Source organism: Prinia subflava, chromosome 12 (assembly GCF_021018805.1).
Source record: "Prinia subflava isolate CZ2003 ecotype Zambia chromosome 12, Cam_Psub_1.2, whole genome shotgun sequence".
Classification (NCBI taxonomy): domain Eukaryota; kingdom Metazoa; phylum Chordata; class Aves; order Passeriformes; family Cisticolidae; genus Prinia; species Prinia subflava.
In genome coordinates this window covers 14,616,674-14,640,096 of record NC_086258.1, presented here as the reverse complement: position 1 = coordinate 14,640,096, position 23,423 = coordinate 14,616,674, and the positions used below count along the sequence as shown (strand labels likewise).

At 45.0% G+C, this 23,423-nt stretch overlaps 2 protein-coding genes and 1 non-coding gene across 13 annotated transcripts in view; 2 read left to right on the top strand and 1 right to left on the bottom strand.

The window, feature by feature from the left end:
* The first annotated feature begins 988 nt into the window (after positions 1-988).
* Positions 989-1,061, top strand: TRNAR-CCG (transfer RNA arginine (anticodon CCG)). Its single transcript has one exon. It is a non-coding gene; the product is annotated as a tRNA-Arg (tRNA).
* Positions 1,030-9,543, top strand: C12H17orf58 (chromosome 12 C17orf58 homolog). Of its 2 annotated transcripts, none has more exons than XM_063409083.1 (5): positions 1,030-1,515; positions 4,679-5,233; positions 5,791-5,871; positions 7,363-7,554; positions 8,102-9,543. In XM_063409083.1, exons 2-5 carry the CDS (start codon positions 4,819-4,821, stop codon positions 8,287-8,289), a joined length of 876 nt encoding a protein of 291 aa, XP_063265153.1. In that variant the 5' UTR covers positions 1,030-1,515; positions 4,679-4,818; the 3' UTR covers positions 8,290-9,543. The 2 variants fall into 2 exon arrangements, with proteins under 2 accessions (XP_063265153.1, XP_063265152.1); XM_063409082.1 differs by lacking the exon at positions 1,030-1,515 and adding an exon at positions 2,716-2,895.
* A 2,472-nt stretch (positions 9,544-12,015) lies between these two features.
* BPTF (bromodomain PHD finger transcription factor) overlaps positions 12,016-23,423 on the bottom strand; it is a 52,350-nt gene continuing 40,942 nt past the window's right edge. For 8 of the 10 annotated variants that reach the window (XM_063409055.1, XM_063409056.1, XM_063409058.1 and 5 more), the window contains 7 exons: positions 22,555-22,780; positions 21,798-22,141; positions 18,425-18,598; positions 17,342-17,534; positions 16,346-16,430; positions 14,419-14,605; positions 12,016-12,923 (listed from right to left, as the gene is read on the bottom strand). In XM_063409055.1, coding sequence (XP_063265125.1) covers positions 12,887-12,923; positions 14,419-14,605; positions 16,346-16,430; positions 17,342-17,534; positions 18,425-18,598; positions 21,798-22,141; positions 22,555-22,780 — 1,246 coding nt within the window. In that variant the 3' untranslated portion in view covers positions 12,016-12,886. The remainder of the gene's footprint in view (positions 12,924-14,418; positions 14,606-16,345; positions 16,431-17,341; positions 17,535-18,424; positions 18,599-21,797; positions 22,142-22,554; positions 22,781-23,423) is intronic. The other 2 variants (XM_063409061.1, XM_063409065.1) reach the window with 1 other exon arrangement.

The following is a 23,423-nucleotide window of genomic DNA, read 5'->3' as shown; positions in this document are numbered from 1 at the left end:
CACGTCTCTGACAACAACTGTGACATTTTGAGACACCTCTAAGGTACAACACAGAGAAGTGTCAGGTATGCACATCAATGTGTTTGTGTGCTAAGCCATCACATTTAACCCCTTATACCAATCTGTAGGAGTACACAGGTGTGAAGGATGTTTGCTGAGGAGGAGGAATTACCAGTGACATCTCACATAGCTGGTTTTGGGCCTTACAGTACTGAGCTTTGTAAACAACACCCACAAAAAACAAAAGCAGGGAAGCCAAGAGAAGAGAAAGCACATTACTAACAAATGGAGATATTAAACAAGAGGAGTTTGACAGAAAAAAAGGCAGTTCAAAAGCAGAAATGGAGATAAAACACCTGCTCTCCTGAAGAATCGGAGGGTTAGCTCGAAGAGATCCCATTGGGTCGTGAATCGCTGGCAGTGCATGGTCTGCAGCAATGAAATCTGGGCGCAGGGATGGGTTTTGAGGGCAGGGAGAGGGCTGGCAGTGCCTGTGGGGGTGTGTGCGAGGTGCTGCAGGCGGTGTGGGCTGTGAGGGAGGTGACAGCTCCGAAGGTTCTTACCAACACAGCGAAGCGACAGAGAGGTAGAGGGAGACTGGGCAGTCGGGGCACGACAGCGGCCAAGCTGCGGGTGAGGTTATGGGGCAGAGGAGGGCGGCGGTGGCCGGGGGTCCCTGGGACAGTGGGGCGGCCCCGGGCGGGTCTCGCAGAGACGCGGCGGCACCGACTGGCGGGAACCCGCTGTGAGGCGCGGGCGGGGCCGCGGCACGCGCCGAGGGGCGGGGCCTGGGGACACCGTGACCAATGAATAACGTACGAGGATGGAGGGGCGTGGCCTGGGGACACCGTGACCAATGAATAACGTACGAGGAGGGAGGGGCGTGGCCTGCCCGCTGCGAGCGGGGAGAACGTGACAGCCCGGGGGGGCGGGGCCGGTTCCGGCCGGGCGGGGTCTTAGCAGGCGGTGCGCGCAAGCCCTGGTGGGTGACCCAGTGGCCTAATGGATAAGGCATCAGCCTCCGGAGCTGGGGATTGTGGGTTCGAGTCCCATCTGGGTCGCGCCGCATTTCTTTTGTGGCGCTGCCGCGGGTGGCTCCACAGAGTGACCGTCACCCCTATTCTTTTACCCGCAGCCGCCCCGGCCCGGCCCGGCCCCGGGCCCTTCGCTCCCCCGGCACCGCGTCCGGTCTGGGGCCGCCCCCATCCGCGGGGTCCTGCGGGTGGGTCCAGCTCCCCTCTCGGATCTCCGCGAGAGCAGCAGCCGGGGAACGCCCGGGTCCGGACGTGGCCAGCGCTGTCGGTCCCTGTTTTGCCCAGGCCTGCTGGGAAAGCTTTTCCATCTCTGCTGCTCGAGCATCCCGGGTCTGCTGGGAATACTCCAAACACCACTACTGTGCTCTTAATGGAGATCCTGTGCTGGTAAAGAGTCGGGGGAACAGTGCAGACAGCTGTACGTGAATGAGGGTTGAATTGCACCACTAGCTAATTCAACAGAAAAATCCTTGGAATACAGGTCTGTGGGATACTCGTGTGTGTGTGCATCCATCCATCCATCCATCCATCCATCCATCCATCCATCCATCCATCCATCCATCCATCCATCCATCCATCCTCCTCCCTCCCCACTGCTAGCACTCACAGTCCAGCTTCTCCTGCTTGCTGCAGGCACCTGCAGGTCACCAAAGCCATGTAGGAGCCCTCCTCTTCCTCATCCTCAGTTTACATTCCTATTCCTGTAATAGTTATCTTGGGATAGTTCTGGAATTAAAATGTTTCAAATAACAGGGGGAAAGAAGGATTACTAAGTGCTGCAGTAGGAATGTAACTCCCTGAGTAATAGATGTGGTGAAATGTCATTTATTTTCCACACTATTCTGGTGAATTTTCTGTGTCTTCACCCATTGCTTCTGGAGACGCAGCCCTGAGCTTTTGGGAATCCTATTGAAAAGCTTAATTAAGGCAGGACAAAACAAACTGCTTAAATTAGGCAACACTGAATCCCATGCCACAGGCATTGCTGAGGGTTAGATTTTCTGTCAAGGGTGGGTTTCAGGAGCCTTTCAGTGCCTTTATGGAGTTTTCGTTTGTCCCTTAAAGTCATGAGCAGCTTCCACAGCACCCGGCAGCAGCTGGTGAGTTAAACTGTCACAATGGAAATCTTGTGTAGCAATAAGGTCACTTAGAAGTAAACCTTCTTATTTCAGTAATCCAAATCAGGGTTGGCTTGGTCTGTGAAAATTTGCAGAGTTCTTAATGATGGCAAAGAGAGATTTAAAAATAAAGCTGTGTGGGATCAGCAGAGCTTTCCCTTGGACTGGACAGTCACTACTGCATTTTTTCAGTCTGAAAAGAACCACGTAAACTGGTTCCTGAAACTAAAAGAGGAGATTAGCAGCTGTATCACTGGAGGCGGCCAGAAATCCCCAGATATGTTCCATTGTCATGCACATCCTTTACAGACCCTGCATCCCAGGGGTCTGGCGTGTTCCAGCATCTCCCAATTTTTCCATAGCCATGAAAACCAGGTTTGCTCCCTATGATTTTTCCCTACAGATTGCCATAGGAGGGCAAGACTCTCCCCAAAATAAAGATCTGCTGCCAAAAGCACGTGTGGGTGTGTTATTCCCAGCACACAGGTGCTGCAGCCAGGGGGTTGTTCCCGATGGGAAGGAGCACATTCCTCCCCGGCAGGGCTGGTGGAGGCTGCAGCTTGGTCTTGCTCCAGTGGGTTGTCCAGCGAGTGATTCCCGTTTCCCCTCAGGCTGCCTCTCATTAGCATGAACCGGGGAAGGGCATAAAAGACTCCAGTTCATTTTGAGTCTGGAAAAACTTAACTTCAAAATGACAACCCAAGTGTTCTGGCTCCTCTGCTTTGTCATTAGATCATCTTCTGGTAAGTCTGTTACCTTTGGAGCGGGGCTGGGGCACGTCTGCCTTGGGAGTCAGGGGAGGCTGAAGACATTCCTGCAAACCCGGGCAGCCTGTAGCCTTTTCAGCAAGTAAGGGCTCAAGAAAGAGACATTTCAACCTGTTCGTGGGATGGGAATGTAAGTTGCAATATTTAATTTTGCCAGCATTGGGAAGAATTAAGAGCACCTGGCAGAAGCAGGCAGGGAGCTCGTGCTCTGTCCTGCCAGCCACCAGTGGCAGGTGAAGTTGGACTTGCTTCTGCATCTGGGATTTTTATACTTTATATATGACCTTTCTCTTTTAGCCCCCTTCACCTGTAACTCCAGGTGTCTGACTGACTTTAATATGTTCAGTGTGCCCTGTGTGCCTACAGCAAGCTGTCCTGAGTGGATTTATTTGGGTTTTAGTGCCCCACTGACAGAACAGAAATAGCATTTACATTTGTTCCACTGGGATTTGGTTATGTTGCAGTCATATTTCTTAGGCTGCAACAACTAGACAGGAATATGCTGGTACAGGAGGAGGAACCTCAAGGTCCTGAACAGATTGAGTAGAGAAAAATGAACTATTTCTCGATACAATCCGTGACTGAGAAGGCATGATAAAGTGGTAGAAGAGTTTATTTACACACCCAAGTCTGAGACACCTGTTCAGAGGGCACAGCTCCACACTGAACCATCTCCAAACCCCCCTTGCCTCCTGCTTTCAGCAGCTTGGACTTCTTCCACCCCTCTCTCCATGGACATTCTTTTGACTTTATGTGTGGCCAGCCCAAATATCAGGGAATCTTTCCCATGACAGCAGCTGGTGAGAGCACAGGGGGAGAAGTGGCAAGGTCAGCAGTTGAGTCAGTTAGAGCAGATACACCAGGATGTTGTTCATCTGTGTATGTCAAATCTCTCTTTTCACACAAGGAGTTGGGATCAGCCTCCTACACAGAATAACCACGGCCGTGAACACCAGACAGAGGCTGTGTGTGGGTGAGCTGTGTGAAAACTCTGCTGGCTCACTCCAGGCATGCAGGGAAGGGCTAAAGGAAAAGGAAAATGGACTGCCAGGGGAAATTTCTCTCCTGCCAGGCTAAACATTTTGGTCATTTTGCTTTGTGAGGTTCAAGAGATCAAGATGAAGGTGTAAATGAAAGTGTAGGTGACTACCCAGCTTGTGTGAACATTGCTATTAAATTATTTTGTTCCCTGGATTCCCAGACGCTTCCTCTCTTTTTCAACCCTTGTCCTCTCACATTAAGCAAAGCCTTGAAATAATTGTTAGTCAGCAGCACCAGCCTAATTACTGCTACTGTATGCTCAGTCAGAGACCCAAAACTGTGGATAAAGACCTTTCCAGCAGCATCCAAAGCCGCTGAAGAGTCTGGATGGCATTGACAACAAGCATCCCATGGATGGGAAAACCACATAGTTCTGCTGTCATGGTCTTTTAAACAAGCATCCCAAATGGTAACGTGAACCTTGTTCCCTCAGATGCTCCCTGGAGACTCCTGGGTTTGAGAAAAGGGTTTGTTTTTAATTTGTAACAATAATAAAGTAAAAATGCAAATCTCCTGTTTTGCTCACACAGCTGCATCCCCTGTACAGGACCAGAGGAACAAGGAGCTCTCCTATGCTTCATCTATTGAGCTATTTATTAGGTTTTTTTTTAAGTCTTATTGTTGAAGGCTTCACTTATGACTTAGAGCTTCAAATCTTTCAGAAGGATTTGGAATAAAAGACTTAAACCACCGATTTTCTCTCTTTTTTCGCCTGTAGGATCCCTGCCCTATGTTCAGAAACCCGACCATGCTCTCAGCAAAGACGTTCTTAGCGCAGCAGCTGCCGCCGATGTCCAGGTGAAAGCGGCAGCGCGGGGCAGTGCCAGCGGCAGTCCCAGGGAAGGCCGGCTCCCGGGAATGGCCCCGGGCATCGCCTCCCTCCCCTCCCACAAGAAGAAACGCGCGGAGCCCTCGCTGGAGAACAGCACGGGGCTGCGGAAGCCCCGGCAGCACGGAGGGGTCCCGCCGCAGGGCGGCCCGGCCCGGGGGCCCAACAGGCCGCGCTGGGAGCGCCCGGCCCAGGCCGCCAACAGCGTGTGGGCTCTCCACAGCCCGCCCGCCCGCACAAGGGTGACAGCCCTGCTGGGAGCTCAGCCCTTTCCAGACTTCGGAACGCTGGAGGCAAACGATCCCAACGCGCTGCACAGCTTTAACCGAGCAGGGAAGGCAATCCCCCACAAAGAGCGCGGCCCCCTCACGGGGATCCCCGAGCCCGCCTGGGTCACGAACCGCTGGCGGCCCAGCCCGGCGTACCTGGGTGTGCTGAGGAGAGGTAAGGGACGGGCGGCCAGGGCTTCCCGAAGTCCGGGGCACAGCGGCTGAGAGAGCCCTTCAGGCTGTGCTGCCCTCAGACCCTGCTGCCCTCAGGCCGTGCTGCCCCTCAAGCTGTGCTGCCCCTCAGACCCTGCTGCCCCTCAGACCCTGTTGCCCCTCAGACCCTGCTGCCCCTCACTCCGTGCTGCCCTCAGGCCGTGCTGCCCTCAGGCCGTGCTGCCCTCAGACCCTGCTGCCCCTCAGGCCGTGCTGCCCTCAGGCCGTGCTGCCCTCAGACCCTGCTGCCCCTCACTCCGTGCTGCCCTCAGGCCGTGCTGCCCTCAGGCTGTGCTGCCCTCAGACCCTGCTGCCCCTCACTCCGTGCTGCCCTCAGGCCGTGCTGCCCCTCAGACCCTGCTGCCCTCAGGCTGTGCTGCCCTCAGGCCGTGCTGCCCTCAGACCCTGCTGCCCCTCAGGCCGTGCTGCCCTCAGGCCATGCTGCCCCTCAGACCCTGCTGCCCCTCAGACCCTGCTGCCCTCAGGCCGTGCTGCCCTCAGGCTGTGCTCCTGTTGTAGATGGAGACAAGGAGAAGGCGTGTCTGACCCAGTGCAGCAAGGAGAGGGACGAAGCGGAGGCTTTCTGTGCCAGCGAGTTTGGTAGGTGGTGTCCCCTCAACCCGCAGGGACAGAGCACCTTCTGTCCACCTGTCACTGATACTGCACTTCTACTTTGAAAATACTGTCATTAAGATACGGTAAGTATGTGAAATAATTACCAAATATTCAAAAAGGACCTATCACAGCTCTTCATCAACATACTTAGATTTTCCTTTCCCTACCTTGGGCTAGTACTGCCCTTACATCTGATTCCTCTGGAGGAACAGTGTCCTTGGAACTGGCCAATTAAACTGAAAAGACCAGTTGTTTTAGATACTCTCAGCTTAAACATTGCAGCTGGGTTATTTATCTCTTACTATTTAGAGCAAGTTTGATTTTGGGGATTGAACTTCAAAATGAAAATAAAATGATGAACCAAACAGAAATAAGACTGATTCTCTCTCTAGAGAGGATTCTTCTTGAAGTTCCTTAGGATTCAGTGTCTTTAGTCCTTGTGTTCACATTGATGTAACTAAAGGTGGCAGGAAACAGCCTGGTATTTTTGTACAGACTGTTTAAGGACAAGCATTTTCTGACTGAAACGCTGCCTTGTGCTTACAGAGTTGTGAAACAGATACCAACTTTTTCTCACAGTATTTTAAGAGATAAGAAAAATACAAGCCCAGTGGTAACAGATGTTTCCATTTGTAGAACATAAACACGTTAGGAGACATCTGTTTTCTCTAAATGGAGAAGTCAGGAAGTGCTTTCTACAGATGCTCTCCTGCTTTGGTTTTTACCACTCTCACACATTCCTGTCCAACGTGGGCTTCACAGCAACCCAACTTCTGTGTTTTAGCCCTCAACCAACAGCTCTGCTCCTAAATTGAAAGGACAGGTAGGAAAAAGTCTGAGCAACAGATGAGCCAAGGTTCTATGGCAGTGATCAGAGAGAGCTTCTCCTTTCTTCACATTTACAGTGCAGATAAAAGAATAAATGACTGCACCAGAGCTCTCCCCCTGAGGCAGGTGTAACACCGGGTGCTTTATCCTGTTCCTGCCCTCAGCTCAGCACTCACCAGAGCCAGAAGCTGGGAGAACAGCATGAGGGGATTGTCTGGGCTCCCAACCCAACCTGCTTGGTGCCCTTGTGTCTTGGTATGACAAGGGCCTTTTATTTCAAACGCCAAATTGTTTCATTGCCAGCTTGGCTTTGTACTTCATTGGGAAGTTTTAAATTTGAAAATTTTACTTTGTTAGGTAAATATGCTGACTTTTTATATATCAGGATAGAAAACTGTACTAAACCCATTGCTTTCTTCACCAAGAAACATCTCAAACCTGTAAAGCACAAGGTTTGCAAAGCAGTAAAACATCAGGCAATGACCTCACCAAATGTGATTATTTGAAGCAATTCCTACTGCCCACTCCTGAGCCAGAGGATTCCTGCTGACACTTCCTTTCAGCACTTTAAATGACAGCCTTCACACATACCCTGAAAATTGCCACAATATAAAATCTGATCCTGTTTTTCCCTCTTCCTTAAAACAGCAGTGAATGGAATTGTTTATAACCTGGAAAGCCTGGGGAATGGAGTCCAGGGCATCACTCTCTTGGTAGACAGCGATGGATTGTACAAGATGAGTCGTCTGTATGTCACTCCTGATGCTGCCTTCTTCCGAGTTCACATCCTGGTTGTGGATCCTTTCAACTGCAGTAAACCGTGTCCAGACTTCAAACTTGGTAAATCATTCCTGCTAAATCCATTCTGCTATTCCTCTGCATGCACTGCAACCTTAGTCTGCCCTGCTTTAATAGGCTTAGCCTGGATTGTTGGGAAAATTTGGAAGGAAAGTATTTACTCAAAGTTGAGGCCTTTGTTTCCATCCAAGTTTCTCAAAACTTTCACAAGAGAACCAACTGCATGGAGAAATCAGGTACCAGCGTAGCCCTTTCTCAATTCTGTCCAGTTCCAAATGATGACAAGTTTTCAGGATTCCTAAAACAATACAAGCAAGAGCTTAAGCTGCTGTCTTTGTAGGTCGTTCAGTTTTCCCTTTAAGTGCAAGTTTATCAAATAGCAGCATTTTCCCCAACAACAAGTCAACATTTCCATGCCAGCACCACCCCCAGGTCCCAGCGGAGCTCAGGGTGCTGCTGTGGACGCCCCACATCCAGGATGTTTCCACAGGCACAGCTTCATGTCTGTTCCCAACCCTGGTGCCCTGAGTGACCCCCCTTGGTTCCCCGTGGCTCAGCAGCCCTGTCTGGTTTGTTTTTGTTGTTGCAGGCAGCAGGTACATCGTGATGGGGCACATCTACCACAAGCGCTGGCAGCTGCCCGCCGAGCTGCTGCCGGCCCTGCGCGGGCGCCTGCGCCCGGGGGACGGCTGGGTCGGGAGCAGCAGCAGCTACGTGAGGAGATTCAACAGGAAAAGGGATCTCAGGGTGAGGGCAGCACTCTCCCAGTGTCCATAAGGCTCTGGGGGCTCTGTCCAGGATGTGGGAGCAGCGGGATCCACCCTCAGAGCACACCTGGCTGTGGAACCGTGACCCAGCAGCTGCCTCTGTGCTTTAGCAAACACCGGGCACCTCGAGCAGGCACCTCGGTGGGGTTCAGCACAGAAGGCAGCCTAGGGAATGTTAACTGGCTGTGAATTTGCTCCAGCTGCTTTCAGAGCCACAGGTTAGTGTTGCTTCGCCTTCTGCAGTGTGCCCTGAATTCTCTGTAGTAACTGTAATGCAAAATATTGGCAGCTTCATCTTTGGTACACAACAACTGCACTTTGAACCCTTCACCTTGAACAGATTAGATGATACCACAGCTTTATCTGCACAGGATGTTCACTGTGCTTTCACAGTTCTGCCTAAAGTGTCATATGCATTTGATGTCAGAGAAACCAACACCATTAATACCATTTGTATTGTTTTTGTCTCCTCAACCATGCCCATGGTATTTCTGAAAATTACACCATTCTTCCAGCAGAGCTGGATGTTGACACAAAGCATACAGAATAGAGTATAATAATTTGAGTATATGAACACACTGACTGAAAGCAAGTCAAGAACTGCAAACACAAATGCCCAGTTGCATTTACAAGTGATGGTGCAGGGAATGCAGAATGAGCAGGGCTGCACACACTAGGTGTGCCTGGGCACTCTGTCCCACAGCTGTGCTGAATGTCATTCCCCAGGAGAAATATTGCCAAGCTTGTACTTGCACAAGAGTAAAGTTACTTTTTAAATCAAAAAGACAATATGTTAGTACCTTTAATGTGGTGAAATTGAGATGTTTGTTGCTCCCAGTCAGTATTCACAGATAATAAGTCTGTAAAAGAAATTAATAAAATGCTCATGAGGTTCTGCTTTCACTGGCTCCTGGGTTTTAGAAGCCCCAAAAAGCTTAAGTAATGATATCACACAAAGGCATCTCCTTGTGTGACAAGCTGGCTGAGGATTTGATACATATTTATATTAAGAAATGTAAAAATTGCCTTCCAGCTTAAAACTCCACATACACAGAGATACATGACCTGCCACAGGAAGCAGTGGCTTCTACAGAAGCATTTTCTGTTTTGAAACAAGGTAATTCTGACACACTGTACTTGTCACACATCTCTGCAGCTTCATTTAGTGTCACTGGAAAGCCACGGAGCAGGATGGGATGGGCTATGCTGCATCAAGAATTCCTTGACATGGAGCCAAATAGCAAACATCCCGTATCTGGGACCCAAAAGGCTCTTACTGGAGGACAGAAATTTACTCATAGCATGAGTCTACCTAAAAATTACCATGTCTCATTTTTGGTATGTGAAAGACTTCGCATGGAGCACAGCATGGCTTGATGGAATTTTCCTGAGACAATCTGAGGGGGTTTTGATTTGGCAAGAGGACTGTTCTGGCAGGGAATCAAAGCTCTGTAGCGCCTGGGAGGGACAGAAGGAGGAATGGTTACATGTGCATCTCGAGTTTCTTTGTTTCTATTTTCAGGGGAAGCCCAGGGACTAAGCAGCAACTCCTCCAGACATCCCCCACCCAGAGCAGCAGCCCAGCCCCATTCCCCTTATCCTGCTCAATCCAGGGAAATCTGGGCACAAACCCAGCAGGGACCTCTCTCTGCCTGTCTCTGGGAAGAGACAAGCACAGGACACCAGTGTAAGGACATCCCAAACCCCAGTTCTGTGCCCAAAACTGACACAAAACACAAAACACTGGGAGCCTGAAAAGTCGTTTATCCCATGTTCTCTGCTGGTGTTACCAAGTGCTCTCACCTTTCCCTTCTTGGTTGGAAGGTCCCTCCTTAAAACGTTCCCACAGCAGCAGAGCAACAAATCCCTGTCACAGCCCAGTGAGGCAGGGCTGGAGCAGGAGCAGGACTGCTGTCACCAGGCTCATCACACACTAACACACCTCCTGAACAACAATTCCTAGAGTGAGAGGATTTCCAGTCCTGCACTTGCTCTTCCAGAACCCTCCCAGCAATACCCACACTGGGAACTGGATGCACTCACATTCAGCAGCTGCCATGGTCATTTTGGTAGCTCACAGTCAATAATTTCCTTTCCAGCAGGATAAGGATGGAAAGTTCTGCCACCACCACACAGAAATCTGGGTGTAGAGGAATAACTGCTCTCACCCCATCTGTCCAGGGGTTTGCTCGAGGCTTTTGGGTAAGCCCAACTTCTTACTGTACTTTAAATCTCCATTTAACTTCTGCATGAACTAAATTGAGATTGAGTATAATTGCTTCAAATTCGAGGAGACAGAAAAGGAAATCAAGCTGGCACAGCCCACATTATTAATATCTTACAACATATGACCATTTTAAAACAACTCTTGCAATAATTTATAAAATACAAAGAGGACAAGGACTGAGCAGAGATCACAAACCTCGTGAACTTTATGCTTGATGGCAGGTGGGGATTAATTACAAGTGATTTATTTTCTGTAACACCATTTAACTATAAAACATTACCACTACTAAATCCAGAGAAGTACCTTGACCTGCCCAATGGCAACTGAAACAGGCTCTCATGGAATCACAGAATGGTTTGAGTTGATTAATCAGCAGCATTAAATTTATGTATGGATTATTTCCCTAATCAACCTGATTCACAATTACATATGACCTGGCAAAGCTAAGAACTATAACCTATAACATTATCAATGTTTCATTAGAAACACCACCAAATCCATGTCAAACACATTACTTTATTTGTCTAGGATGATGTGTCCTATAAGGTACAAAAAAGTACTCTTCAGTTTGCCACAATTTGTTAAAAACAGCAATCTATTGCCTACAGGTAGGAAAGGTTTAAATCATGTCAATATGGATTTAGGTATGAATAAATAGTACAGAAATGCTGAGAAGTTGGGATGAGATGCAGGATATGTCCCAGTGCTGTGAAAGGTGAGATTTTTCCTTGTCCCATTAAAACACAATGCTTACAATATGCAGCATTTAAAAAAAAATGTCAAAGGACAACATAACCTAAATGCAACTACTCTTCTTTGACTTTCAGAAGCATAAATGGATTATTGTTTCCACACTAAACAATTAGTAATTTTCACAGATAGGTTTAAATGACAACATTTGCATGTACAAAAACACACGGGTTTTTAGTAGATAAAATCCCCCCAGAAGAACCTGAACACCTGAGCTGGAAGTGTAAGAAAGGGTGGTCAGTAGCAACATCTTTTTTAAGAAAAATAACAGAGGAGGTTCTTGCATAGCAAGGTGTGAGGTTAAACCCAAAAGGAGCTTATCCATAAATCAGGTAAATCCCAGCCCACTGCAGAACAGAGGATGACTGTGAGTTAGTGCAAAAGCTGGGCAGGTGGGTGAGGAGCTGCAGAGGAACCAGGGCTGGGAACTACAGACGGGTACCAGAAAGAAAAACCTCCTCCTGTGCAATCTGCATCTTCTGGGGCTCCGGTTCATCCCTGGGGGCAGCGCTGCTCCCACAGGAGCCTCCCAGGGATCCAATTACAGCGGCTGCTCCACATTCCCGGAGCTCGGGTGGGAAAGGACACCTCCCAAACCCCTCCTGCCCTGTCCCAGCCGGGAGAATCCTGCTGGCCCCGCTGTGGGAATGTTTGTCAGGATAACAGGGCTCACTCCTGGCCATTCCCACCCCTGCTCCCTGCACTGATCCCCAAAGTGTCACACACACGTGGCAGCGCACACTCAAACACACCTACGGCTGTGGGGAGAACAAGGATCTCCATTTATTTTGTTTCATATACATCCATATTTTGAATTTTAATACAAAAGAAAAAAAAATTAGAATCTGACAAATGTTTACAAACAAGATACCTTCAAATAGATTTTACTCAGTTCAGTCTGGTGCAGAGTAAATGACAAATTGTACTGTTTGTTATATTCAAGGCAACAGAGTCTGTAGTCCGTGACCACTCAGCCCAACTTTTATGCAAGCTTGTTTTTATCTACCATGAATGATAAACTCCTTGTTGATTCCCAGTCCTGTGTGTGTGCACATGTGTACATAGCAGCTCCTTTCATAGAAAGAAAAGACATCTAGAGGTCTTCTTGTACTTTTACCTACAGGAATCATGTTAAGATACAGAATGGATTACATGGAACCGGGGCTGGATTTTATAAGAAAAAATAATTAGCTGACAAATGAGGGCAGCAATAAAAAAGCGTCTTTTTTGCAACAATAAATAAATACAGTCAAAGTTTTCTGTGTGGACTTTAAACCAGCTTCTTCACTGAAGAACAGACGTGGCATTTCCATGGAGTTAAACGTGACCCCATTTACTGTATCTTTTTTCTTGCTCTCTTTCTCTCTCTCCTTCAACAAAACAAAGTTTTCCTGCTTCTGCCACAATAGTACAACAATTTGATCTTGACAAGAAAGTGGTGCTGCCGATTTTTATTTCTTTGTCCTTTGGACAAAATAAGCCAAGAATATAATTTGACTGTTGTGACCAATAAAAACGCAGTTTACATCAAGTCTTGTCAGGATAACCTGACTAAAAACATCTGGCTCCTTAATTAAAAATTGTCAGACAACCAGATCCTTGCTCGTGTGTTTGGTTAACACGCTGAACTCTAGGAAGCTGTAGACTGCAGTTTGTTGTTATGGGACCTGCAGAATACAGAAGAAAGTGGAGAATTAAGCACCCTTCAGTTTGGAGAACACAGTTGCTGCAAGGCGTTGTCAAAACTAAATCACAATGAGGGAATTACCACCATGTTGCTTTCACTTTTTTTTTTTCCCCTTCAGAAAAAATAGTAATTCTCACTCTGAATTTAAAGCCCATTTTCTCCTGCAGAGTACAAATATTTCACTATTTCTAAAATGCAATGTGTCACTGGGAAACTCCCAAATGCCTGAAATCAGTTTTACTCACATATTTACATAATAGTAGTCCATCAAAAAGAAAGCAAAAAGACATTTTTAGTTGTGAGTATTTATAATAAGGTCTACTTAAATTTATTCAGTAGGTCTTTGGATTAACTTAATAGAAAAAGAAACTGAACAGGCATGTTAAAAATCACATTTTTGCTAAGCAGAGTTCAGCAAAACTCCTCTTTGACATTCACAGTTTTATTAGTGACTTAAACTAAAACAATAAAATACAAGGTTTTCCATGATTAATTTTTCATTTTTCTCAATACAGTATTTGAGGAACGGAACAAGTTTTTGTTAATACAGTTATGTTCACCAGCGTGACTGCTGGCAACAAAAACAACATTTACTTTTTAGACAAATGATCTGGATTTTTAGGGCAGTTTAATGTCATTGGATTGTACAATAAAAGAAAGTGACCCCAACATCCAGTTCTGATTCCAGTTAAAAAGTTCAGACTAAAGATATCACAATCTGCAAGAAAAGAAAGAAGACGGATGGTATAAATGAAAAACAGCAACAAATAAGATGCAGCAATGAAATCAGTGTGCAAGCACAGGGAGTGCTGGGGACACAGCTAATGGCAGTGACACAAACATGGGTTAAAAAATACCTGACAAAAACCAATACTGCAGTATTGAACTGGAAAGAAAAATGCATATTCTTTTTTAGGAATGCTTACATAAGAGAAACACTCTACATCAGGCCTTCTTCAGAAAAAAAATTTAAAAGTTTGATTTTGAAAGGCAAACTTTGAATTTTGTTTCATTTTCCATATCCTACTTTAAACATTACTTACTCCTGTTTCAAAGTTGGTAAATTATAAAAAGATGAGAGGAGTAACACTGAAGTATTTTAATTTCTTTCATTGGATTATAAACTTCACAGCAGGATTGTCTCTTATTAGCATGAGAAATAGTTACTGCAGAGTAGAACATCAGCACAGCTCAGACACAGTGTTTGTCCTGATCAGAAATTATGAAGGTTTCTGCAGCAATGAGTTGAAGTATTACTCAAATTTTGCAAATTTATGATGCCATCCAAATTTTTAACAACTCCTTTTGAATAAACATTCCAAAGCAACATTCACAAAATCATATTTAAGCCTTAATTTTGACAAAATTTTCCAGGAAAGCGCATTGAGCAAATCCTTGTGTGAACACAAGATAAGCTCAGAAAGGAGATTTCAGGGGCCAACACAACACCTGTGGTTAGGAACACTGCAGCTTACCTGCTTGCCTTAAATCCTTTTAGTTTCTGTACAAAGAAAGACTCGAGAACTTCTGCACACTGGTAAAAAGGGGAGTCACTTGGATTGTAGTAACGGCAGTTATCAAAAATTTTGGTCATGTCTGCCACAAACTCCGTGACCTTTTTGTAGTAGCGTTTCAGGATTCTTTCTTCCATGGTAGCAAGGTCTTTAAAGAAACCAAAGATTATTTAAATGAGAGACTTTTATCCTAAACAGAAATCTGTGTTGTCAAGACTGTGGGAAACAAAGCATTAGCCAGGACAGAGGCTTTTCCAGGGATGCTGGTGACAGCAGCAGGTCTCCCTCAGAAGAGACACCCAGGCATGAATATGTTGTGTGTGCAGGTAAATTCAATAAAATGCTTTTATTGAATGCAAGAAATGAAAATTTTTAAAACTTTTATGAAAATGCAAGAATCACCATGACCAGGGAAAACCTTTGCAAGGAGCTCCCTGCCTTGAAATGGAGGGGAAACAAGGTCAGACAATCAGGATCCAAGTACAGCCACCACCTCCTGATTATTTTTTAATTCCTGCCTTGCTTTGAATGAGCTATCGATTCTCATGGGCATGTGCACATCAGACATGGCACAGATGAAAGATTCCAAGTGCAGTGTCATGCAAAATGCCAGAGCTCTCATCCTTACTGACCAGACTCATTAAGGAGACAGGAATGGTGATGTCAGTAGTTAATTGTGCTATTTTAATGCAAATATCAATTAAAAACAGGGAGAGGAACAAAACCTAATATAAATGTAGCTGTGTAAATGTCTAGTGGCACTTTTAGCCAGAAAAACAACTATCTGCCCTTGGAAAATGCCTTAAAGTGCTTGTTTTGAAATACCAGCGATGCCAGAATGTGCAAACAACTGCAGATGGGTCTGGATTACTTGGTGTATTTTACTCAGATTAACTGGTATTACAAATGTCTTCTACTCCTACTGAAGTCAGAAAGGGCTAAAAGCACTTTTGTTTACTCCATCAATAATACTGTTATTTGAGCTTTCCTTATCAGCTTTAACCCATCCATTGTGGAATAAGAGTTGTTCAGCATTGTCATAACAGCACAGTCCAAAACTTTGGAACAGGAAAGGACACAGTTCCTAAACAAAATATTATTTTCAGTCAGTGTACCACAACATTTTGCCAAGATAATAAACTGAACTTTCCTATTTCTAAATGAGTAAAGAGCAGGTGAGAAAGCTCAAATGACACACTGGCTCTCATTTAGAGATCTGAAAAGGTATTGGTTCAAATCTGGAAGGAAAGGAAAGGAATAACATTCCCAACACCATTTCTGTTAGATTTTCCCAGGGGGTTTCACATCCAAGTGCTTATCCAGTTTTAACTGGTGAACTCTAAGAAGATCAGAGTAAAGCACTGGAAAGCTGCAGCATCTCCCCTTTTACTTTGCCCACATTAATAACATCTGAATCCCTTTTGTTCCTGCAGCTTTAAAGATAAATTAGACATAATACAGAATTTACTACACTATCAAGTCAGAGGAAGGTAATTTTGAACTCTATCTTAAGGTGCAAGTCACACTTCCACAGCATCACCTCCTCCTCAGCCTCTGGAGTACACAACCTTTGGAGGAGGAGCTCATCAAAGACAGGAAATAATTGTCCTCTTTAAATAAAGAAATTTAAAACCATGAATTCTACCCTATTGCTGCACTGACTTCCATGCCCATCTGTAAGGCTGGCAGTATTTAGAGTGAAGGAGTCAGCCTAGAAATAGATAAAACAGCCTTGACGAACTCCTGAATGTATCAGTGAGAAATCAAAGTGTTTCACCTGCCTAATCTGTGTATTTTGCAAAATATGGCTGGAACTGGTCAGCAGGAAATGAATTTGTTATTCCAAAGCCCAACCCCACTCCCTCAGGCTGTTCCCAGCAGCACTTACCCATTGGCTCTTTGATGACACCATAATAATCTGGTGCATCGTTGGGATCTACTGGTTCTAGGAAGGGCCATGCCATCTTGTGAGCCTGGCAGGGAAACAGGAGGGAATGAAAACAGAAAATTAACTTAAATTAGGCACTACTAAGAGGTAAATATTTTCATCTTTTTATCTGTTGGGGTCTGGAGTTGAATTTCAGGAAGAAGTGCAGCATTATATGAAAAAGGAACCAGTTCTCATCTGATGGCTGGGTAAAGTTTTAAATGTCAGTGACCCAGTAGTTGGGCTTCAAAACAGGAAACTGAAATTCAGACATAACAGGATACTGTGCTGAACAGGCTGCATGGAAAAGTATGGAATGAATTTACTGAGAGTGCTTCAAAGTACCCTGAAATTAATATGCTTTTATAAATGTATGCAAAACACAGGACAATGCAAAATATTACTTACAGGATTTCTGTTATCATAATTTTAAGAATTTTACCAGAATTCTTAGAAATTCTTTATAGTTGTAGCAGAAAAAGCCTATTTGGGAGTGACAGACAAACCAGAAATATCAGACAGTGTACATAATTCTTATTATCAGGATGCCACCATTTACATGTTGATAATGACCCCCTGTGAGAACACTCCTGAAATCTGGTAACACTCAGAGTAAGGAATGTGGATCACAACCCACAGAAAACTGATCTGAGAACAGAACACTGCACCTTCCATACCCTGTGCAGTCGGGTTCCCATTCTGCCCTTTGGGATTCTAAATCTGCTTCCTTTCAAAGCCTTTCACTGAAGGGATTGTTTAGCTTCACACACTCAGGAGCAGTGCCTTACTAATTATTGTAAATATTCCTCAGCACAGTAAGGCCAAGAGAGTTTGCAGCTGACACAGGGCACAGCTTTGCTATTCCCTCAAATCTCAGCGCCAATAAGGAGAAATCTCCTTTTCCTCCAGACCCACGGGGTCTGTCCCACTCGCTGGTGCTGCCAGCCTTGTCCTCACCTGCAAGGAGCGCAGGACCCTCCTCAGCCCTTCGTAGTCTTTGTCAGTGAGAGGGCTGAGCACGGTCATGGCATCCTCTGTGGACTGGCACTGGGGACACACGTACTCGTCGATGAGATCCGCCTCGCTCTGCAGGATGCCCACGCAGCGCCCGTGGTACCAGTTCTGACAGCGGTCACAGCCAATGTAAAACCTGCAAGAGCCAAGCCAAACGTCAGTGGCTGCATCTACTGCAAATCCAGGTTGTTTTTAAACACATAAACCTGGCATCCCCTGCACACAAGCAGATACTTGGCGTGATTAAAGACAACAGGTAACGACAGAGTTCAGAGTGACAAATTCTGCTCCAACTGCTCTTGTATTTACAGACCATTTCACAACATGTGCCTACATTTTATACTTTCAAGCAATCAAGATTTCAAAAATAATTTCTCTGCTTTAGAGATGAAAGGAACAGTGTAAAGCCAGAAATCTCACCCAGCCAGTATCCAAACCAATTCAAGGTGCATTTTGCACAAACTGGACTAGAACTAGGGCTTGTTTCACTCCATACAAGCACTTTTCATATGGAAGCTTTAGTCTTGAACTGAATACAGAGGGAGTACTCTATGACACAAAGCCTTACAATAAAAGATGTACATATTTCACATATATATAATCATATACCAACCATATACCCCCATACTAAAATTATGTTCTCCAGTCAGATCAAATTAAAGCATAAAAAATCCACTAAAAATAGCATTTGTCTTTTAGTGTTTCTAACCATCCCCTGTTAAAGAAAATAAAGAAATAAAATAAAATAAAATAAATCCCAACTTAAAGTACATGACGTTTTAGTAGTTGTTAAAAATAAAAACCACAATACATTTTGACCACCCTGAGAAACTTCACTTTTCCTAAACATTTACTGAACACAAACATTCAGGAGGGGGAGACAATTACTGGAAAGCAATTTGTATTACGAACGAATACAATATATGCAGAATAACTCGTTTTTTACTCTTTGCAAGGAACAGGAAAGCACAGTCAGAGCAGTTTTGCTACCTAGACATGGAATAAGAGGTTCTTATCCGAACTCACTGCGACTCATCATAAGGTGTTCTGCAGATACAGTACAACTCCTCACTGCTGCCCTCTTGTGCCCGTTTACACTCATTACAGATGTACACATCCATTTTCTTAGCCTCCTTTTCTGTGATTCCAACACATTCTCCATGATACCAGTTAGTACAAAGATCACAGCCAATATAGAACCTAAAAGTGTTCACAATGAAAATGACAATGTAATTGTCATTTCAAATGGCATGGCACTTTTCCCTGCATTTCTCTCTGATGCACTTGATGCTGGGCTACTTTCTGTCTCAGCTTCCCTGCTCCCTATCCTTACAAACTAACATCTCATGCTGCAGCTAGACTGCCAGTAAGGCCACTGGGGTCAATTTTAATTCGAAAAGTCATCAAAATGCACATGTATTAAAATGTACATATCAATATGTAACCAGACTTTGGCAAAGCTATGGGCTAAAAATCTACTGTCTGCAATGTGTGTGTGAAAAACTGTCAAAGGCACAAAAAGACAAGGCCAAAGGAAAAGGTTTACATTTTCAAAATTGCAGCTCAAAAGCCACTGAAATGTTTCCTTAAGGTTTGAAAATGTAGGTCTCAGTTAATTTAAAAAATAAAAGCAAAGCGCAAACACCAACTAGGAGTTACAAGTACACTACAAGGACATGCAACCAGCAGTGTGTAGGTACGTCTTGGTGTAAAATGATACGAAAGAAAATGGGGCCAGGGCATGACTGTCAATTTTAAATCTTGGTGGGGTTTTTTGGAGCGGGGATGTACACTGAAAAACTAATAATAAACTACTTAAAACTGCGACAAAGTGAAATTTGGAGTGAATAATGTCTCCTCTCAGACACAGCTGTGTGACAGAACCAGGTATGGTATGACACAAAGTGAAGGGAACCAGGGACAGAGTCATGGGGATGCGACCTTGCACAGAATGATGTGACAAAAGTGTAAAATATTATGCCAGGATGTTTGTAACTCGTGTATGGATCTCTCAGAACACACCTATGACCAGTGACAACCAGATGGGCGACGCTCACATCCATTCTCTCTGCCTAAGCAAAAGCAAGCGGACTCAGAACCTGCATCCTCCTGGGTTTTGGAGACCTCAACCCCCTGCCAGGTGCTGCTGGAGCAATTCCTGCCACCCTGTCAGCCTGCAGGCAGCACCCTGGGGACACCACGGCACCAACAGGGCACTGGCTACCCCGTGCTCCACAGGAAGCATCTCTGATTTCCTGGGCCTCTGCACACAGCCTGGACACTCAGATCCAGCCTTTTCTCTTGTTCTTCAGTCAGGCAAGTCCTAAAATAAATATCACACCACCCAATTTCCATAAAGAATGGCTAGACATAGATTCTGACAGCTCTCAGCAGCTCAGGCCGTGCCCCTTCCCCAGAGGGGCTGTGTCTGCTCCTGGTGATGTGGGAGAACATTTCCACCCAGGCACAGACACCAAACCTCGCCCCTGGAATGTGGGGCAGGTGCCACATTATGATTATCAAATAAATTGGAATCTAAGCAGGAATCTTAGAAAGATATCCTTACTGACCATCCTTGAAAACAGTATCAGCAAATCCCTGTAATCCTGGAGTATCGTGAATCAGAACTAAACATAAAGAGATTTGCAATAAAATACACAGCACAAAGCAACTTACAAGGTTTTACTAAACCAAAAAAAAACCACACAGGGTATTCATAAAATACCACAGCTTGGCTTTTCAAGTAGCACACCTATCTTTTCTGAAGTAGAAAAGAGACATCAGCACAAAGAGGACGATCCAATGCCTACATATATATGAAAAAATTAGAAAAAACCCTCAGAAAACTGTTTTAAAACTTGACTAATTCCTTTCCAAACAGCAAAAGGATTATGCATTTCAACAGTACAAGCATCATTTGTAGGAACACCAAATTCAAGATTCACAGAAAGCAAAGCAGCAGAGCTCAACCATATTGCTAAGGATACTACTGAGTTATTAACATTTCATTTTCTTGAAGTTTTCTTCAGTGCACTGAAGCACAGTTCTCAATTCAAGCTACCAAAATTCACTCTATGACCACTGGAGTCAACACAAACTCTGACACACAAATTCCTTTGCTCACTCACTAAGTCCAGGTGCAGTAACACAAACCTCTGGTATCACCACCAGAGAACAGGGACCCTCCTAAGTACACTGGGTGACAGAAAACCTGGCACAAACACAAAGTGAGGCTGGGGACACCCCTCAGAGGTGACAGTGACCTAACAGCCAGAGCATCACTCTGCTCTTCCTGCAGCACTGGCACTCCAGGGAGCAGCCACATTTCCACACTGAAGTCAAAGTGCAATGCTCAGAACTACTCAAAATTGAGATAAAAAACCCCTCAAATATCTCAACTTTGTTAAAAGACATAATTAAAACTCAGAAAAGGCTAGAAGGAACCTCAAAAGGTCCCCTAGTCCTGGCCCTAAACTTGTAATGAAGAACCATGACCATGGAGTGAATGCACCACTCCAGATCTATGGTTTGCCTGTTACCAGCCCTTAAAGTACCATCAGACAGTACCAGTTCATACTTTTGGGTATTGTCACTTACTAGGAATTGGTCTGATGTCAAATTTATCACACATCCATCTCTAACTCTCAGATGTTAACCACTGCTAACCACTGCTGTTAGTCACCTCTAGCTGAAGCAGGAACATGCAGCACTATCCCCTGGAATCCACTGGATTCTCCACTCCAGCACTTACACCATCTCTTCACAAGCACTGCACACAGCAGAAACACTTATCCTTATTCACAGTCACAATCAAACTACAGAGAACTGCAGTTTTCACTTTGTCAAATGCTTAAATATTCATTTTTATCAACCCTGGCATGCAAATAATAACGCATGGAAACCATTTCTCCCTGAAACATTGTCCAAAGTGAACTGCAGTCCAGTGACTTGGAGCCCCCTTTACTGGCTACTGCCTTACAAAAAAAAAAGTCATTTATTGGAAGATGGTACCAAAGCCACTCCTGAAGAACATCAGCTATTTCTTCACAAGGAATTGCTCAAACCAAATTGTCACTTGCTTCTGAGGCAGAGGCAAAACGGCAAAAGAAAGAGTAACAGAGCGGAGGGAAATAAAGAAGAGTATGTGCATGTGAGACAGGAAGGTCACACAATGGAGACATGCAAACGAGTAAAATATAAACCACGCACAGGAACAGCATCACTCGAGTATGTTAATATCTGTAACTGCTAGTGGAAAATAGAAACTTTATTCTCTATACCTCAGTGATCCCTGCAATAATCTGCCACTAGCTCCACTTCTAGCACTGCCTGGTGCTAAGGGCTGACACTGCACCTAAGGCTAAGGACATGCAGGAGGGGCTGTGGCATCGCTACTCACTTGGACTCGTCGTAAGGCGTTTTACAGATGCAGTAAAGCTTTGTGTCCTTCTTCGTTTCCTTTGAGGTAGTAGAAATCATTTTCTTTTTCTTGGACTTGGAAGCCGAGGAATCTTTCTCCTCCTCTCGTTTCCTCTTCTGGGAGGAGACTGGCACAGGGACAGTGGTGGAGGAGGAGGAGGTGACACTGGCTGCTGGCAGCTGTGGCGGTGCTGGTGGCACTGGTGGCGGCGGTGGCGGGGCAGCGGCGGCGGCTGCAGCGGCTGCGGCTGCTGCTGCAGCAGCTGCTGCCTGGGCTCTTTCTTTTTCTTTCTTAATTTTAGTCAAGTCTTTCTTTAGCTCCTCCTGAAGTGTATTAAATGAATAAATAGAGGCAGGCACTTCATATGATTATTGCAAGACAGGGTTAAAATTTAGGCAAAAATCCCCAAGCTTAATCAAAAGAAAACAATTAAATCCATTTAAATATGCATTTTTCATGTTCTGAACCCACAATTCACATAATATTAAGGGATGACACCCTTGGGCTACAATGGCCCACTAGTTGGAACTTATCAGAAGCTGTTTCACTAAAGAAGGTAATTTCAGTCCAGAAGAAAACCAAGAGGCCCTCAAAGGACATGAGTAGCTTTGCAGAGATCCACAACCACAGCTTCTTCCTGTAAATTTCCTTAAAATCTCACTGAGCAAACAAAGATTAACACAGAAATGTTCTCCCCAGCTTAACATCAAATTAGCCTTTGAGACTGTGTCCTTACCTGCACTTCAATCTGTAGATCTTTGTCCAGAAGTGCTCTTTTTTTCAGTATTTCAGCTTTCAGCTGCTCTTTATGCTTGAAAAGCAGAGCTGAGAGCTTGGTCGCGTTCTGTTTGCTGCGCTTCTGCTCCACGCTCTCTTCTCGCTTCCGCTTCTTAGCTGCCTGCTTTTCCTCTTTGTCTATCTTATCCAGAATATATTTCATCACTTGGTTGCACACAATCATTCTGGGGAAGGAATAAAGGAAAAGGACATTGTGCTGAGCTGCCTGTTTACTCCCAGTTGAGAATGCAGAATCAATTCTCCAGTCGCTGCAAGCTCATTATTGTATTTCCTAAGATGTACAAGGTAAATTTAGCAACATCCAGTGCTTCCACTCCTTCTTACTTACTAGAGCACTGCTGGGAGAGATCAAGCCCCTTGTTAGGCTCAAGAGGGCCAGTCCCAATTTCACTTAAATGATCTGAGTGCTAATTGTTCCTCCCCTCCCCCATCCGACTCCCAACAAAGCTTTGGCTTGAGTAGGATGAGAAATTTTCACTCAATTCAGTTTCCACAATTTGTTTGAAAGAGCTGGATTTTTATTCTGATGTAGGATGGAAGTAAGTTGGAAGGCTGTAACTTCTTCAAAAACAGACATTTCTATGCTTCAGTGACCACGAGATCCTACCAAGATTTTGTGTTTTGGCATAAGGACTGGCAAGCACGTTTCACTGTACAGAATTCACTATAAACAGTTCCCAATTTCTCCACTAATGACAGCTCAAGATTAGTTTTTCGCCAGTTTGTTGTACCTTCAACTATAAATCTATTTTCCTGCTCGCTTATTTTGCACCTTTCATTTCTTTTGCTTTATGTTTCAAGTAGAAA